Source organism: Balaenoptera borealis (genome assembly GCF_965194805.1).
Source record: "Balaenoptera borealis genome assembly, contig: HAP1_SCAFFOLD_436, whole genome shotgun sequence".
In the NCBI taxonomy this organism is placed as follows: Eukaryota; Metazoa; Chordata; class Mammalia; order Artiodactyla; family Balaenopteridae; genus Balaenoptera; species Balaenoptera borealis.
This window is the reverse complement of record NW_028123761.1, coordinates 366,626-387,006: the sequence shown is the minus strand read 5'-3', so window position 1 is coordinate 387,006 and position 20,381 is coordinate 366,626. Positions and strand designations below refer to the sequence as shown.

At 33.7% G+C, this 20,381-nt stretch overlaps 1 protein-coding gene across 5 annotated transcripts in view; it reads right to left on the bottom strand.

Annotated features, from left to right (window-relative positions):
• The window catches only part of DIAPH3 (diaphanous related formin 3), a 518,008-nt gene that overhangs the window by 239,010 nt on the left and 258,617 nt on the right, over positions 1–20,381 (bottom strand). For all 5 annotated transcript variants that reach the window (XM_082408926.1, XM_082408925.1, XM_082408927.1 and 2 more), the window contains 3 exons: positions 17,444–17,539; positions 10,290–10,384; positions 6,226–6,327 (listed from right to left, as the gene is read on the bottom strand). In XM_082408926.1, coding sequence (XP_082265052.1) covers positions 6,226–6,327; positions 10,290–10,384; positions 17,444–17,539 — 293 coding nt within the window. The remainder of the gene's footprint in view (positions 1–6,225; positions 6,328–10,289; positions 10,385–17,443; positions 17,540–20,381) is intronic.

Here is a 20,381-nt window from a genome sequence, read left to right as displayed (position 1 = left end):
ATGTGGTCACCATGTACTGGAAGATGGGCCATGTGTCAGGAATATAAAGATAAGCATGGTATACTTCAGCCTGTCAAAAAGTTCCAAGCATAAATGAATACTATGACTATATTCCAGGGTAATAAGAACCATTTAGATATATACACTGGGCATTATGGTAACAAAGAGGCAGGATCCTGAATTCTACAGGGAATAACAGAAATGCTAGGGAAAGATTTCCAGAAAGGGCTTCCTCAAAGCAAAAAGAAAGGGAAAGCAGCCTATTGACAGCCCTGAGTGTGGTGCCTTGAGAGCACAGCAAGTTGTGGAGGAAAGATGAAGCACAGGGAGAAAGTAAGACAGGGGGCAGGGCAGGAATTGCCTCCTTAAAGACCTAATGCTGGGTGACTGGGTGGCTAGGAAGGAGGGGATTATGGAGAAGTCTGAGGAAACACTTGGGGGTGATCAGTATGTTCATTATCTTAATTATGGTGATGGTTTCATGAGTGTACTTATGTCAAAATTAATCAAATTCTACAAATTTTAAATATGTGCATTTTACTGTATGTCAATTATACCTCAATGAAGTTTTTTTTGTTTGTTTGCTTTTAACACTTTAATGCCTATCTAAGAATTTTAGACACCCACGTAAAAGTTATGGTAAGCAACTGAAGTAGCTTAGGGAGCCAGTGAGGGATGGTCAGTGGCATTTCACTCCTTATTTTACAACTTTACAAGATGTTCCACACAATTAAAGGAAAGACTTAATCAACTGCTATTTATCACGTTCCTATTATGTGCAAAGAACCAAGCTTGTCCCAAAACACAGAATGTTCCTTTAAGTAAGTAACCTGGATCTTCAATTCACTCATGTGAATTACAGATGTATTCTATTTAAATAAACACTCAAATTTGATACAATCGATAAAGTCACTAAGGTTGTTTGCATTATATAATCAACTTTAATTCCACACAAGAATTATGTAAAATAGTAAACAAACAAAATGCAGCTTACCTCAACATCTGTGTTTGTTTACATTATTTCTCTTTGGTAGAAAGGCAGTGTTCAAAAGTAACACATCCAAAATGCTAATAACCAATGTCAATTAAAGACCAAATAGAATGTATAAAATATAACATGTAAATTAGAAATATGTTTTACTTTTGTCATGTATTACTTACATACAACTATCCAGGGTTCTATGTCCTATAGAGTATGGTATACAAATATAGTATTCATAAATATGTGAATATCCATTAAATTGTACGTCCTTGAAGCTTTCTTTCAACTATCCTTCATTAAGGGAAGTTACAGAAAAAGTCATAGTAGGGACCATGAAATACCACATAGGAATTTCAAAACAACACATTATAAAAATAAAAGCCTCCAAAACATATTTCACGGTGAAACGTTTCAGAACAATGTGCATATGAACATGCATACATTTGTAAATACAAAGAAATAGGATCAGAAAGTCAACAAAATGTTAAAAATGATCATTTATATGGAATGCAGTGGGTAGTGAGATACAAGGAGCTTCTACATTGTATTCAATATTTTTATATGCTATTTAAATGTTTTATAACAAGAATATTTAGGTGTATTTTAAAATAAGGCATTTTTAATGCAGGGAAATTTGCATGAACTTCCTACAACATTTTTTGATTAAAAAAAAAAAAAAAAACAGGAGGTCTCTACTGCACAAAGTTTAAAAGCCCTGCCCTACAGTGACACCAAATGGTGGCAGATCAAAATACAGTACACAAACATAACATTGTTCAGTTCAATCTCCTATAAACATTATGATTCCTTTGAAGAATTGGCAGCTTAACAGAACTAAATAATGTAGAAACAAATACTCAAAAACCTAGAATTTTTAATCAAAGAAAGTCTAGTATACCAAGTTTCAAATGCAAATTTTAGGTCTCTTTCTAAGCTTCAGCTAAATCTTGTGATCCCATTAAATATTTACATATCTTATTTCTCACACAGTTAACCCTGCCACTGTGAGTACAATGATTTTACCTAATGGCTTACTGATCAGAAGATCACTGCAAATATAAAAAATACAGTCATGTAACTAAAATCAGGTGCTACACAATGGGAACCAACTTTTGGTAAGTAGGCAATATTTTGGGGAAATAAATGAGAAGGTTCTGGGGCTAAAGAGGGAAGGGAAGAATCCAAGAAAAGAGACAGGTAACTGATCCAATGAGTGAGAGTTTCTAGGAAGAATATTTTCATTTCTAAATCTTATTGATAGAAAATTAAGTTGAATAAAGCATGAGGCAAGGACATGTCAAATATGAACCAATTTCTCAGCAAAAAGTTGTGTCCTGGACTGTGCAGGGAAAAGAATATTTCAAGTTCAGCACATCGGTTAGTACTCAGTGTCTTCTGCTCAAAACCTAAACCAACAAATAAAATTAGCATGTAAGCTGTCTCATTCATTTCAAGTCACACAGAAAGATATAGAGATGAACCACCTCCCAGAACGCTCCTCTAAAATAACAAAATACCATTTGACTAGAACACTTAGTCTCTCAACATTAAATGACAGCTTGTTCAGACTTTTTGATGGGTTATTGTTTTTCTTACGCCAAAATCCCCTGGAAAACAAAGGACATATAAATACACTATCAGCCACAAAACAAGTCAATAATAGCATTAAACTATTAGGTCCTGAATTCACAGCACTGGATATCAGTTCTAAAAGGTACCAGCCACAACCATGTCAACACCACTACTAGACTACAAGGCACAGACAGGGCCAGCTCTGGAACACCTGAGAACTGTCCTGCTCAAACTGGCCAATGCCCGAGTCAGAAGGGCTGCAGGGAGAATTAGTTCAGGGAGATACCTTAAGATTCTGAATTACCAGTAACAACAGATGAGTGACTAAACCCTTAGAACAATAAAAGTACCCAGGTCTAGTACTCCTGCATTAAGACTGTTTTTTAAAGAATAGAGATAATATCAGGATTAAAGAATTTTGCTTCCAATTTCAAGGGAGAAATCAATAAAAGTGGATATGAAACTCTGCATTACAGGAAACCTGGAGAGAATATAGACCTAGCAAATAGTTTAGTGGTTGAAAGAAAGCTTCAAGGATGTACAATTTAATGGATATTCACATATTTATGAATACTATATTTGTATACCATACTCTATAGGACATAGAACCCTGGATAGTTGTATGTAAGTAATACATGACAAAAGTAAAACATATTTCTAATTTACATGTTATATTTTATACATTCTATTTGGTCTTTAATTGACATTGGTTATTAGCATTTTGGATGTGTTACTTTTGAACACTGCCTTTCTACCAAAGAGAAATAATGTAAACAAACACAGATGTTGAGGTAAGCTGCATTTTGTTTGTTTACTATTTTACATAATTCTTGTGTGGAATTAAAGTTGATTATATAATGCAAACAACCTTAGTGACTTTATCGATTGTATCAAATTTGAGTGTTTATTTAAATAGAATACATCTGTAATTCACATGAGTCAAATTAATGAATTTACATAACTGGATAAAAGCAAAATGTAAACTGACTGGCAAGTAACATAACTGCAGGGTTTTAACTGATTTTTGTTAAAATGAAAACAATGCTAGAAATCAAAATATCAGTGTATAGAACCTGAAGATGAAACAGAGCGAACAGCAAGTCCATCTATGGTGAAAACAAATAAAAAGGCAAGCTTTGGCCCTATTTGGGGTGCAAAGACTATCCCAACCCTTGACTCTTCCTTGTTTATGACTCTGTGATGATTTTTCATCTAGAAATTATTAGCACTTTAGGTTTAGTCAGTAAGTAAAGGCTTTTCTACAAGAGAAAAGTCTTGTAGGAATCTGCAGTTTAGCTTACCTCAAGATAACAGCCAGTCTTTGACATATACACAATTACATTGAGCATATCACTTTAAAAATAAAACAGCATTATGGGAATCTTTAAAAATGTACCTGGTAATTATAATCAGTTTCCTAAAACCACCAAATTTATATCATTTATACAATGTTGATAAATTGAAAACACATCACTCTAATGAATTAGTGAACTTATTGAGCTTTTAATCCAGAAAGGAGAACAGAAAACTTCAAGGCATTCCATGCTGTTCATCATTTTTTGGGTAACTCTCAAGTATTGTTTAGAACTTTAAGCAAGTTTTCCTGTCTTTTGGGGGATGGGTGGGAGTTTGAGAAGTAGGGAAAGCCAGATTGGAAATGGTGAATAATTGATATGGAAAAAAAGGTGAAGTTGAAGAACATTACCGTTTGTCAACCCCTCCCCCAAAAAAGAGTATATAGAAAGTTCTCATTTTTTCTTCAACTGTCTTTCTCCTTTCTTCACCAAAACAATTGTATTTTAAAATGTTAGTACAACACAAACCAGAACTTGAAACAATATTTTTAGGAATATTCATAATCAACAGGTAATGAAGCTCTGTTCATATTTCCATAGCAGATGGCTTTCAACAGCGTCACTCCTTTCTCATTATATTCCATTTGTAGTCAGATATGATCCAGCATAGAATGTGTAGAGTCAAAGTCAAGTTTGTGTTGACATGTCCTGAAATGGAAGTGATCCATTTCTGTCTTAAAATCAAAACTATAACCTCTAGCCCTGCTATCTGGGAATATAATTGTTTTAACTTTCTGACCCCTCTGAGCACACCGCTTGTAAATCATACCTCTTTGATGTCAACTCTCGTTTTCAAAGGCAGGCATAACCTGGCTATTTAAATAAACCTGAAATATCTGCAAGTTTGAGTTCATTCTTCTGTGACAATCACTAGAAAGAACATGGGAATAGTTTTAAATCTCTGTGATGATATGCAACATAAAAGGTTACTCGTTAAATAGACATTTTCACATAAGTTTGTATGTGTTTCAGGCTTAATGTGGATGGGAATATTTCAAAATTATAATTTTACATGTTATGCTTTTCATTCAAGAGTCAAAAAAGATGGGCAAAAATCAAAACTCTAAGTAGTCTGTGGTTAAAAATGAATGCAAATTCTCCCATGTCTCATATGGAAGATGTTGTGTCAAATAGGGATCAAGAGAAAGACAGAGTGATCAGGTGAAAGAAAATAAATAAGGAAATAAAAAAAAAAAGAAAAGAGAAAAAAAAGATGAGGAGGAAAGAGTACTCTGGCGAATTGGGTAAAAAAGAAAAGCATTTTTCTAAAAATAATAAATTTAAAAGTTTTATAATAAAAATTATAAGGCTGTGAACAGGAAAAAGGTGCTTTATTTTCTTCTGAGTTCTATTCTGAGTTTGTGAACTTTGGGTGCAGGATGGAGGGTGAGGGAGGAGGGGAGGTGCTGTAGGGAGGGCTGAGTAGAATGGGTTCATGAAGACATAGGAAGGAGTTTAAGAGTAAACGTCGACAACATGCCAAATATAGTATGTAGACATAGTCCTTTAGCTATCCAACCCGAAATTTCAAAATTATATCAAATACAATTCCATCATGTCCCTGGAAGTTGGTAATAATATAGCTGAAGACTGCAGGAAAAAAATAATCTTATATATTAAAAAAAATGAAATACTACTCTAAAATATCATCATGATGGCTGAGTGTAACCAATCTCAAAATGGTAATTTAATGGTAGAAGGAAAGAGCAGGAGAAAAGAAAGCTTGATAAAAAATCTTAAAGTTACAATACTGCTAATATATAACACTGGAAAGTCTTTTTTCACCTCTTTAGACTCCACCTTCTATAAAGTAGGAGGCCGGAACAAGGTGATTATCAAGGTGCCTCAAAGATATTCTAAAACATATTCATTTTTCACCCTCATTGCCAAGAAAGAGACTACATTTCTAATTTCAGAGTCTAAAATATGAGATGAACTGAAGTGAATGATTAGAACGAAAAACTGAAGCTACTCTTGCAATATGTTGGAATATACAGCTCTAGAATAAATCACAAATATACTCTCTAGTCTTAGGAGTGCAGGTTTCATTTTACATTTTGACATTAAAGAGAGAACTTAAAAAAAAATCATGTTTATGCTTTTGAAAAAAATCCTTGGACTTCATTTACGGCTAGAATTTCAATATATATTTTAAAATCAAGATAATTTCCCATAAATATCCTCAGGTTTAAAAAAAGAAAGCAAGATGGTTTTTGAGCAATGATGATGTGAAAAGCCTTACATTTCCTTTTCTCTGTTTTCCCACTGTATAAAAATCCCCTCCAAAGAGAGCTGACACTGAGAAACAGTACTTACCACAACAGCAAACTGCTCGGGTTCACATAAATTGTTATAGTCACTCTTGAACTGAGACAGTGAATTTAACTGTTCTTGATCAGGAAGATGCTTCATTAAGTTCTAAAAATTAAAACCAAAAGAAAATATCTTCACTAATTAATGTGCTTCTTAAATTCTAGGAAAAATTTTTAATAAACTATGGGAAGGAAATCATTGAAGAAGTTAATCTTTAGTTTTATTTCTAGGTAACCTCCCTAATATTAAACCTTAAGCTACATTCTCTGCATCTTGAAAGCAACCAATTTTCCTCTTCTCTATCCAGGGTTATTATATATTCAAATCAAGCAGTACTGAATGTTTATTTGATTAGCTATATAATGGAGAAAGAAGAATTCAACCTATACCAAAGGAACAGCTTTCTCACCTGGATAAATGTGATCAATTACATTTCAGCTTTAGGGAATTAAATGTCAGAAATATCAGGCAAAGCCAAACATATTTTAACACTTCACTCACGGGGATAAAAGAAATCATCGTATTGCTACTAATAGGCAAGGGAAAGAATGGAAAAGAAATCAAGGGAATTGTAATGACAGCACTTGCAAGATTTAACCAATATGATTACAGTTTTAATAATAAAACTGAAGATATCTCTAAAACAAAGACAAAGTAACTTTTCTGATGTGAAAGAAAATTTGAAAAGGCATTGAAGACACAGGATGATACACCTTGCAGATGAAAGCATATAGAGAGAACTTAAGTGCGTGGCTGTAACAGCCCTTTGCCTATATCATCTGCAGCCCAGAAACCACAGGTTCATTTGGTTGTTCTGGCTCCTTTGTCCATGCACAGCCTTTCCCAAGCCACACACTTAGACAACAGAAACACTCCCAATGGAGAAAGACCAAGGGAACACATATAATTACGCTTCCCTGTTAAACCATCCCTTAGACAAAGTCTATATAGATCCTTTGTATCAAAATATAATCGACTATAATAGTATTATAGCGAGTTAGTATACTGATATTAAAATTAAGAAAGAAAAGAGTGGTTGGTGCTCACAATTCCAAATTACACCATCAATAAACTCTGTACAAGCCCAAAGTCAAGTATAAATTATAATTAACCCTACATCATGCTGAATATATTTAAGGAGGAAAAAAAAACCCAAAGGTGTTATTAGTTAAAAAATAATGTTAGAGAATGTTACATATCAAAGAGTTAGATCAAAGAACAAGTTTTTGACTCACTGTGTACCCTTGGACATAAACTTGATTGACTGGCCAAAAACAAACAAAAAAGTGGCAATTTAAGATCATCCCTAAAAACAGTATTCACGATTAATACTATCAAACTGAATAAAAACAATAAAAGTATTTTCCCATATAAACAGAAGTTTCTCTTAGTAGAATTGCCTGAGACCAAAACACCTGGTTATTAATATTTTCTTTTAATCATTCTAGGTGACATCTGATCTATTTGTTACATTGGGCTTCTGGATTTCTTCAGCATCCTTTTAGATAATCATCATATCCCCTTGAATATTTTTAGTTAATATATACTTAAGTTTTAATCTTTCATCACAAATTCATTAATTTTTCACTTCATTATTTTTGCTTTCTAAAGTAATGAAACTATTGTGATTTGTAAGAGTACAGGCCTGACCTTCTTTTGTCTCTCCCTTTATCATGTTTCCCATCCTAAGCTCCTATCGAACTAAATTCTTCATCTGCCCCCACACACCCAGCTTTTCCCTCACACGATCCCTCTGCTCTTTTCTACATACATGCCATATTCAACCTTTAAGGACCCTTACACACAGATATGCACACTTAGCACATTATCTAGTTCTAAAACAATCTCAACACAGCCATATTTATCCTGTATTATAGTTATATATAAATGCCATCTCCCTTGCCACTCCAGAAAGGTAAAGTCTATGTCCAATTGAGCCTAACACCATGCCCTGCACATGGTGAGCACTATGAAATACATGCTAAATTAATTAATTAATTAAAGACTGATGGGACAAAGGTAAATGGGTAAACAATGAGGTGGAAAAATAACATGCAAAGATGACATCAATACTGACATCTTGTTATATGAATAAATAACTAGATATGCCATAATAAGATCATGACAATGAACAAAGCCTACCAAAATAATGATTATTACAAAGTAATGCTTTTTCCATGCCCTGTTCAAAACAGGCAAGTTCTTCACTTTACAATTAGAAAGTATTTTTAAAATTAAAAACAAGTCTTCAAATAGCATAAAATTCTTATTGTTAATGAATATATGAAGACTTTGCATATGTCCAAACTAAATTTTTAGATTTTAAATTCATAAGATTGGTTTTATATTTACCAAATGTGGTAACCAGAATAATGCCCCAATCCCACTAAGAGGTTCACACCTAATCCCCAGAACCTGTGAAATATTAGGTAACATGACAAAGGGAATTAGGGTTTGGGATGGAATTAAAGTTGCTATCAGCTGACCCTAAACTAGAGCGATTATCCTGGATTATCCAATGTGCCCAGTGTAATCACAAAGGTCATTAAAAGTGGAAAAGGGAGAGAATAATAGAATAAGAGGAAGATGTGACTATATAAGACAGGAACAGAGAGCTGCAACATTGCTGGCTTGAAATTAAAGGGAGGCATCCACCAGCCAAGGAATGCGGGCAACCATGAGGAGCTGGAAAAGACAAAGAAATGAACTCTTCCCTGAAGCCTACGGAAAGCAATGCAAGTCTGCTAACACCTGGACTTTGGCATGGTAAGGCCCACACCAGACTTCTGTTCTACAAAAATGTAATACATTTGTTTTATAGTAAGCCACTAAATTTGTGGTAAATTGTTAAAGCAGTAATAGAAAACTAATATATTAATAAATTATATGGAACTGAATGCTCTTAGGACATGAATTTTAAAATGCAAACTTTTTTCCATCTCAAACAACAAAAGCCACATGATCATCCAAAATATTCATATAATCAAGTTAAAAGCTACTCTGTAAATATTTAACAAATACATTGTAAAAAATACATATGCATTAAGTAGAAATATTTTATTGAAGGGACTTGGAAATCTACTCTCAAGAACAAAGCACATTCACGATCAACAGGAATAAAGACAAAATGTAGTAAAGAGAAACTAGTAGAGAAAAAAAAAAAGAAAACTCTTGAAGAAGGTTTGTTGAATTAGGTAGTTTATGAGTCTGAGACTCAGCACAAATCACTGATGGGATTATATATTACCACCACACTTAGAAGATAGGACAGACAAAACCAAGAACTTCCAAGGATACCACTTACTGATGGATTAAAACATCTAGAATATTTTTAATCAGTTGTTAACACTAACTAATAAGAATAAAAGATAGCAAACTGAAGATATTATTCTCTCACTGTATGATTTGTGGTCTGCTTCTCCAACTTTAAATTCTATCAAGACATGCATTACTGTACCTTATGTATAGAATTCAGCAAGTAATTCTGAAACCATACTAGCATTCGTTAAATAATCCTGTGAGTAGAAAATATTTTAAAAATCTTCCAGCCTTCTGAATGATTCAGAATACCATGCAAACAAATTTCTAGAATTCATGGGAACACAAATGACTCAGGTAAGGGTTGTTAATCAAGGTAACTCTAAATAAAGAGAAAATTCCCTCAGTCTTCTATACCAAACAATAATACACCTTTATAAGACATATAAGCCCAAGAAAAACACATTCTATAAGGATTATACAAATAAATTTAAATTAGCATGTTACTAGTCTTAACTGTAACAAAAACATAAACATAAGTGTAAAAGTAAACAATCTGCCTTTCAAAAACAGTCATTTGAAATAATTGAAATGTAATCATTTGATAGCATTATATTTAGTTTGCAGTTAAGAGAAGATGCAGAGCTCTATCTCCTGGCAATGCAGAAGTTATGCTCAAACTAATTATGCAGCAATGATTTTTCAGTTGAATGATTTAGTTTAAGAATTTTGCTTCACTTACAGATTTCTATTTAATGAGAAGCTTGCAATGAAATATTGGAATTTAAGCTCTCTGCCTGTTTGTTTACCTGAATCATAGACTCTGCCAACTGTGTTTCATCCACTTCCAATATCATCATTTTGATTTCCTCATATGGCACCCGAAAAGAACTCAAGAAGATTGCTAAGAGGAGGAGGAAAAAAAGAGGTTCATAATGAAGAAGGTAAGAAAACAATTTGAGATGTAGTTCTATGTATAAAATCAAAAATAATTCATAAAGTGAGAGATTTTAATTATTTAATATAATTACTGTGGGGGAAACTTTCATTAGCACATTTTATACCCTTCTCCAGTTCTAGAACTAGTGTTTAAACAAGTCCTATATTATTATGCTGGTTCTGAGGTTGATTTTTAATGCTTAGTTATTAGCCTAACATAGGAATGGTGCCAATTTTGATGTGATTTAGAAAACTGAAATATGTTTAGAACACTATAGAGATATCACATTGTAATGAAAAGAATCATAAAACCCCAATATGTACATGTAATATTTATCTACACATGTGTGTTATTAGCCTGCATAATATCTTCTGGCCTTACTAAATAGTCCAGAAAAAAAATTTTTTTAAGAAAACTGCTAAGCAGTGCATTAACACTTTTCCAAGTTATAATAGCGCTTCACTGTTCAGAAATATTGTAGACAATATGCCAGAGAAATACCTTTTTTATGTAACTAAAGCTTAAATATGCAATATTAGAACACAAATTTCAATGGAAAACTGTCCAAATGGACTAGATGGGATAATATGTTATTACTGAGAATTTCAACATTATTTACATTTTTATACCTCATACATCTTATGGTAAAACACAATGATCTCAAAAGTATATAAGAATATTTTCATAGCATTAGATTTAAGGCTTTTACTGTTTCCCCCCTTATTCTACTAGTATTATTGTTTCTTCTGTCCAGTGAAAGATGTCACTTCTTGAACACACTCAGACCTTGCTACCACTACCTACTACTTTGTTTTATATACCAAACATATCATTTTATTTGTAGGTATTTTCATATAAAAACACTATTTTACATAAGATAGAGAAAACACGATCTCTTCTTTCTTGGAGCAAGGTTGTATTCCTGAGGATACCATGGATCAACTACAGATGAACAACGAGAGCACCATCTGTGTTCTTATCATCAGCTTCATTCACACATTTTGAACTCACACAGTCATAAATGTGGGATAATAGTGCTAGAAATTATAAATGCGTATAATCCTCAATATCCCAAGAATAAGATGGAACAAAGGAGCTAAATTATATTGTAAAAGATAGAGATTAGTGGAATTATAAAAGGATAACCCCGTAGTAGACACTAGAAAGCACAAAAAGATAATAACTATATGATCTCAAAGAGATAATCAATGAATAATTGATATAGAGGGAATAAAATCTAAATCTGTACATCATGTAAAAACAAGTTGCATATGATCGTAGGATTAAATGTAAATATTAACAAATAGGAATACTAAAAGAAATTTAGCATGGCAAATTAGCTCATTTATGGTTAGAGAAGAACTTCTTAATCATAAAAATCAGTGAAAAACATGAAAAGATTGATATCTGACAAAATAAAAAGAAAACACTGAAACAATTAAAAGCGCTTAAAACAATTAAAAAGCAAGGAAATTGGGGGGATGAGCCTGCCTCAAAATTCAGAGGGCTTTCTCCCACTTCATTTAGAATACAATGAGGTCCAAATAGGAAAATGAGAAAAATGTATGAAAACTCAAAGGAATAAGAAAAAAGTTACAAAAAATAATATATAATATGTTAAACATCAGAAGTAAGCAAATTGAGAAGGCAAATTGTTAAGATAGTACCTGTATTGCAAACTTAGAAAGATAGTAAGATTAATCAGAATCCTTAAATTCCCTTTGAGAGACAGTAAATTCTACTCAAGAAACCTAACCATGGACACAATAACAAAACATAGAAAAGGTTATAATGTTAAATGGAAAGATTAAAAGGAAAGAATTACACTGAGGCATAATATAGTAATTGAGAGAAAGAAATTATAGTTTTGTATTTCAGGCAGCATGGCAAAGTGGACAGAGAACCTTGAAATATTTTTAAAAAGTTATTTTTTATCTTAATCTTAAATCTATTTCTGAGCCGTAGTGAAAGAAAGGAAAATAGAAATCCTGGAGAAAATGAAATAATTACTTAAAGAAATGAAAGAAAAGTTTGAAACACTGGACAGGAAAGAAAAGAACATTAATAAAAAGAAACAAAGACTTGAGGGAGAAAAAAACTTTAAAAATAAAAATATATATATTTAGCTACTGAAATAGAAAACTCACATGGATTAGACGTCAGATAAAGAGAAAACTGGTGACATAGGCAGAGAAGCTACCCAAAGACAAAGAGATGGAAAAGTACTAGGTTAAGAGACACAGAAGATGAGTAAGGACACCTAAAAATGTCTTCTTGGAGTTCCAAAAGGAACACATGCACATACACACACGCATGCACACACACACACACACACACACACACACACACACACACCACAGAAGAAGCGGAGTTAAAGAGAAAATGTCATTTTCCAGAATTTTAGAGAGAGACAAATCATCAGAACAAGGACGCTCAACAAGTCCTAAACATAATTTTTTCTTTAAAGCTACATTAGCTTCTTGTAAAACACCAAGCATGGGAGAGTTTGTACAGTGGGAACACTCAAGCTTTGATACTGGAAGAGAAAATTGGTACGAATGCAGAACAGGTATATACTTAGGGTAGGGGTATACTTAGAGAAAAGCCAAACTTTTTCTGTAAACGGCTACATGGTAAATATTTTAGGTTTTGTGAGCTATACAGTCTGTCACAACTACTCAACTCTGCTATTGCAGCCCAAAAGCAGCCATAGATAATATGTAAAAGACGGCCCTGGCTAAGTTCCAATAAAACTTATTTAAAAAAACAGGCAATGGACGACATTTAGCCTGAGAACTATAGTATGCCACACCATTAGTATCACCAAAAGTAGGAAACAACCCAGAGGTCGAATGAAATAAAGTATAATATTTAAAGAATGTTATACACACTAAACTGCAATGAAAATGAATACACTATAGCTAGATGCATTAACATGGTATGATTTTATACATGTAATATTCAATATTAGTCAAAACCAACAACTTATTGTTTAGGAACATGTATGTGGTCAGTAAAACTGTAGAGAAAAAAGGAAGGGAATATTTAACCCAAGATTCAGGATAAGGTTACTTCTCACAGGAAGGGGGATAAGATTAGAAAGGGTCGTATATAAGTCCCTAAGTATTAGTAATGTTCCATTTCTTTAGGTATGAATGTTTGATTTATATATCATGCATTTTATATATTCTCTCATATGTGTAATATGTCATAACAATATATTTAAAACAAATTTAAATGAATAATATGAAAACAAAATGCATCTGGTGGAAAAAGGTGACATACTGTGTGGTAAAGGATTAAGTTTACTCAAGTAAGGTCTGGCTCCTATGAGGCACTCTGTAAGCCCTTGGAATGCCCTGTGTGATAACAGTGTCTTTGTTTACTGAGGGCATTCACTGGACCACACCATACAGTCTATGCTAATAATGTGATTTATGGTGGGGGCTTTGGGTCACACAATATTAGCTTGAACTGTGGAGGGGCTGGGAACTAAGGCCATCATATGGGGGTTCAGCTATAATCAAGACCCAGTAAAAACTCTGAACACCAAGGCTAGGGTGAGCATCTCTATTGGCAATAATCTGTGAGAAATGTCACATATCGTTGCTGGGAGAAGCTACTATTGTCCATGGCTCCACTGGGAGAGGACAACTACAAACTTTATGCTTACAACTCTCCTGGATTCTGCCCCACATGCCTCTTCCCTTTGCCAATTTTAATCTGTACCATTTTGCTGTAATAAACTATAACCATGAGTAAAACAGCTTTCAGTCAATTCTGTGAGTCCTTCTAACAAATTATCAAACTTAAGAGTGGTCTTGGGGACCCCCAAATTTGCAACTGGTGTCAGAAGTGAAGGTAGTCTTGGGGACCCCCTAACTTTGCAAATAAAACAACTATATGATCTCACTTATACAATTATGTAATTATATAAACATAAATAACATAATGTACAATTAATAATACATGTTTAACAACATACAATAATACATGAAAGAAAAAATTAAATGTGAATAGAAAAATCTATTTTGCAGACAGACGTAACTTATTCCTTAACTTTCTTCTATATTTGTAATTCATCCACTACTTTCAGGTATTATTCCATAATTAACATATATATTAAACAGATATATTTATAAAGATTGAACTATGGGTTTTTTTATAGTTTATGAATAAGTTTTGGGGAAAACATTTGCTATAACTAAGGGCAAATAAACTACAGAAGAGTTGAAAATGGCCTAATGCATAACACACAAATCAGAAAACAAGCATAGACCTTTAAAAAGAAAAATTTAAAAGTTATTGAGAATAATGAGATACTCATTTAAAGCTTAAAAAATATCCATTAAACTGAATCTTTGTACTAACATGCATTTTATCCTTCAAAATGTGATTATATTGATCCCAGTGGGAAGCTTTGAATGCAGTGAAGGGGTGTAAAGTGTGCAGATTTTGGAACCAGTCACACATGTTTTCTGCAAGGGAACTTATAAATATTTAAACCTTTACATTAATTCCTAGGTTCAGGGTTCCTCCCTTTATAGCTCTACTACCCACTCCAAAAAATCTGGTAAAACATATGAACCTTGTAAAACTCCCGAGCCATCTCTTGATCCTAGAATGGCTAGAATTCTATCTTTTACACTGAGCCCAGAGTCTGCCAAAACCTTTACAAACTCAAAATATAGGGATCCCAACCCACCTTTAAATAAATAGGTAAATAAATCTGTGGATTTTAGATCCTTTCCTCAAAACTCTGTGAAATATTTCAGTTAAGGGAAATCTAAGAGAAAGTATCTTAGATTTCTAAGTGATATGAGAGTCTTGTCACCATCACAAGACTCTTCTCAGAATTCATCATCTCAGTAGACTCTGAATTTCCTAGACAAAAACCAGCTGTGAATCAGACTATAATTACAGTAAAGATTATAGGCTGCTAAAGCTTCTTAAAGCTTAAATCATAACACTTGCTACAATCAGAGAGGGTAAGAATAATCTGAGATGGATTACCTCATAATATGATGACCTGGTATGAATTCTGACCTTTTGATCTTATACTTTAAAACATGTATAACAATTAAATGAATGGATACATATGCCCTAGCTACAGCAACCCACACAACAATGTCCTTCTTTATGATAATATAATTTTGTTATCTCTAAACAGGAATAAATATGCCCTATCCCTACAGGCCATTTTCAAAATCAGCAATCTTTTTCAAGTCACTAAACTGCTACACCCACCAGAACTGCTACACTGAACTGCTACCAGAACTGCTACACCCACCTACTTACAATGTCAATACTACTACCTACATGATGAGACTGTAGTAAAGGTTAAAGAGCCAAATACAGAACTAGCACATCAGCTATTACAATTAAATTTGAAATCCCATTTAGCACATGTGTGTAATATGTAAATAGAACCCTATTCAACAAGTCAATTATTCAACTTTGAGATGGCTATTTAGGCTATCTTATCATGGCTAACCCATCTAAAAAGAATTATACTCAAAATGATATTTCTTTAGGACACCTACCTAACAGGACAATTTATAACGCAGGTCATAAACATTTTTTAAGACAAAAATCATCTTTCAAATCACAGAGTATAGAACTTTTTGACATTATCTAAGTTACTAATGCTTTTAACAGAGACAATGTTCCTTTAAGAGGGAAATTCCCTGAAATATCTGTATCACATAACAAACCCCAAAATTTCACTGGTCTAACCTCCCCTGCAAAACACATTTCTAATTCAGACTACATGTCCATCACATACCAGGAAGACAGGCTCTTTTACTTATCACCCTCATATCGGGATGATGAACACCACTCTGGGTGTGGGGCAGAGAGCTCTGGAGCTGCTCCCATCAGCAATTAATGCTTCCACACAAAAGTTACCTCATCCCCACTGATATTTTCATTGGCCCAAGCAAGTCACATGGTACCACCTAACTTGAAGGGGGCAGGTATGTGCCCAGAAATAGAAAACTGTGTATTGGCCAATAGCACTAATGTCTGCACACTACCCGTGGGGATCCTGTCAGGCTTACACTGCAGAAAAAGAGATGGCCCTCTGCCACAGTGAGTTGCAAAGCAAGAGGGTTCCAAAGCTTTCACAAAAGAAATGTCAACTCTGCCTTCTCTGTACACTAACTTAACTCCCTCTTTAATCAATAGCATGGATCTTTATCCTCTCATCAAGAATTGTTTTGTCCCAATACTTGCAAAAAGCTCACTTGAGGCATGTAATAATTGAAAAGCAGACTAAAAGCCATGTTAGCTCTTCATGCCTCTAGACTCTCCACATTTTATCCCTCTTATAGCAACAGAAAAGTAATATATCCAGATCATACTATCTCAGTTCCAAATAGAACTATCTTTGATGCATTTAAGATGCAGTTAGAAATCAGTCAGAAGCAAAACTATTTGTCCTCTTCTCCCACAATAATTCAGTCAGGAAAACAATTCAATACTAAGAATTTAGCTCCTGTAACAATAATTAAATCTAAAGTATTTCCAGTCAGTACTTTTGAGGAAAGGCTTTGAACTGCTCAGATGGGATAACAGAATTCATTTTAATCATCATCCTTATTTCCATTAACATTCCAACCTCCTTTGTGTGTGATCAAGTATCACAAATAATAGAGATTCAGCAGTATAGAAGAAATAATCCACTACCAATTTTTTTCAAAATATTATGTCATCACCTAAATTCCATAATTCTTTACTGTTATACTTAAAAGAAAGACTTTAAAGGGTAGGTCTCTTTTCAGTTACGGGAAATATATTTCCCTTTCTTAGTTTTATCTTCTAATATGCATTAATCTTTTGAAGAATTTAACTCATAATTTACCTAAAGGAAAGGAAAATTATCTTTGAATTTATTATAAATGATAATAATAAAATTAACATAAAATGAAAAGCGAGTCAAAAAGAAAATGAAATAATTTAAAGGAACCAGTGTGTTCAGTGGTGTGTTTTGCTAATTTAATTGTATTGAAATCTGATACTTACAAAGGTTCTGGGCAACTTTAGAATCTAGAAATTTAAGTTCTTTAATTCTTTTCTTAATAGCTTTCTTCTCTTCAAAATCTTCCTCTTCTCTTCTCTCTGTAAAACCAAGGATAGATCCATGTTAAGGGTGGTAGGCACTTAATTGCTAAAAGACACGATATGAACTTTGTCATAAAAGAATCTAAAAAAAGATATAAATCGTTTCAATCAGTTATAAAAATAATAGAATAATAGATATCCAAAGACCTAAACTATTTCAGATGGGGAGTGGCGGCTCTTTCCCTAGAAAAACTACTAAGAGTAAATATTTAGAGGTCTAAACAGCAAAAGCAAAAACAAAGTTGATGTGCACTATGGAAACCAATGCTATCAGGTGAAGAATAAGTACAGTTAGCTCCTTTGAACGATGTACAGTACACAATTATAAAAGTAAATGTATTACACTTAGGATAGGTTAAGAAGTTAGCTCTAAGAGTGCTAAACAAAGACAAACACCTAACTGTTCTACGTTTGATATACCTTGTTCATTTAAAAAGACAGCTCATATAAAACTCGAAGAGTAGAATGTTTACAATTTGTTTTCCAAATCTTTGAAAAATATTCAAATTTTGATACTCAACCTACTTTATCTGAGCTTTTAAAAATCAGCAAATGCATTTAACCTCTCTGTCCTTGCTAAAAAATAAGTAAGAGAATAAATACATCATGCTAAACAACAATATATGAACTGTGATTATAGCACAGCACCTGACAGTCAAGGTTAACAGCTGTAACCAATAAAGTGAACCTGTCTTCTTTCCTCTCTTTTGCATATATTGACAGCACTTCTGATGAAAGTAAGTCATCTTTACAAAATTAGGATCTTGATAACAAAGAACAACGGATCAAATTGTTTAGTTAGATATGTACAAATAAATCACTAATGTTGAGGAAGAATAACTTCGAAAACAATCTTCATATACAAGATAGCACATTATAATTAAATTCTTTGTATATCAGAAAAGCATTATAATTACATGTTTGGGTACATAGTGTGAAATAGGGATCAAATTTTATATTTTTCAAAATATTTATTAACTAAATCATTTTATGAATAATCAACCATCTTTCTCAACTGATTTTATATTACACTTTTATTCTATGTGTTTTCCTGGACTTCTAATTCTGCTCCATTGTTCCATGTACTACTCTTGTGCTATTATCATTCTGTCTTAAGCACTATAGGATTTATGATATATCTTACTATATAATTGGCTGTTCAAATTACTTTTCCTCCTCTTCTAAACTTGCTTCACTTTTCTCATTTATTTTTCCACAGGAACCTTAGAGTAATTCCGAAGTTCCAAAAATAAAATCCACTTGAATTGTATTTGAATTGCAAGGTATTTGTAAACAGATTCAGGCAAATTTGATATGTTGACAATTGCTAAACTTCCTTATCATGAACATGACATGTGTCTATAATTTTTCAACTTAACACAGCACTCTGCATAGGCATCCTGTATATTTATTGTTAGTGTTAGGTATCCTAAGTATGTCTATTACACTATTATACTCCTAGGGGGTATTGGTTAATTCTACATTTCCCCACTATACTTTGCAACTAGTTACTGCTGGAATACAGAAACTGCTGAATTTTGCATATATGTTTTATAATCATTCACTTTACTTATTTATTCTTTCATTCAAATAAGAAGTATTTATTAAGCACCAACTAAAAGAGACCATGCTAGACAAAATGGAGATGTCTTGGCCTCAAAGAATTTAAGGACCAATCGAGAGGACTGCAAAGTAAATGGCAATTACAGTACATAGATATATCTTCAGTGTTTGGGTAAGAACCACAGGATACTAAAGAAAATTAACCCATACTTGCCAGGGATAGTCTTCATGGAATGAATGATATCTAAGTAAAAGCTAGAAAGCAAAAAGAAGTTAGCCAGGTGAGAAAGTTTTAGGGTGCGGGAAGGAAGGACACAGACAGATAATGGAAGGATAGTGTTTCAGGTTCTGCAAGAACTTGAAGGGCACAGAAAGAATTAAGAATAATAAGAGCTGGACTTCCCTGGTGGCGCAGTGGTTAAGAATCTGCCTACCAATGCAGGCGACAAGGGTTCTATCCCTGGTCCAGGAAGATCCCACATGCCACGGAGCAACTAAGTGCATGTGCCACAGCTACTGAGCCTGTGCTCTAGAGCCCGCAAGCCACAACTACTGAGCCTGCGTGTCACAACTGCTGAGCCCGTGCTCCACAATAAGAGAAGCCACAGCAATGAGAAGCCTGCACGCCACAACGAAGAGTAGCACCAGTTCACCGCAACTAGAGAAAGCCCGCGTGCAGCAACGAAGACCCAATGCAGCCAAAAATTAATTAATTAATTTTTTTAGAAAAAGAAGAAGAGCAAAGAATATTGGGTGTAAATAAATGACACCAGAAATTAATCAGACACCAGATCATGCAAGACCTTTTAAGCCATGATAAGAATTCTGGCTTTTATCCTCAGAGCAATGTGGAGCCAGTGAAGGCTTAAGTATGAGAGAGACATCAAAAGAACTGCATTTTAGAAAAAACTCAGCCTACTGAAAGTGAATTGAAAGAGTGGCAAAAATAATGGTAGAAGGGCAAAACAGAAGGGAGTTGTAGTAATCCAAATGAGAAAAAAATGGGACCTCATCCAGACCACCAGGATGGAGAGAATGGATGAGCCCTCAAAGCAGAATCCAGTCCAGACCCATCTCCTGAGTTTCAACTTGACTATCCAACTGCCTACTCTCACACCTCTACTTGGATGTCTAATGGGCACCTTCAACTTCACGTGTCCAAAACCCACATTCACACACCTCCATGCTGCTCTTCCTGGAATTTTCCTCATCTTAGAAATGGAAATGCTCTTATTGCAATTGCTCAAGTCACAAAGCTTGAAGTCATCCTCTTTCC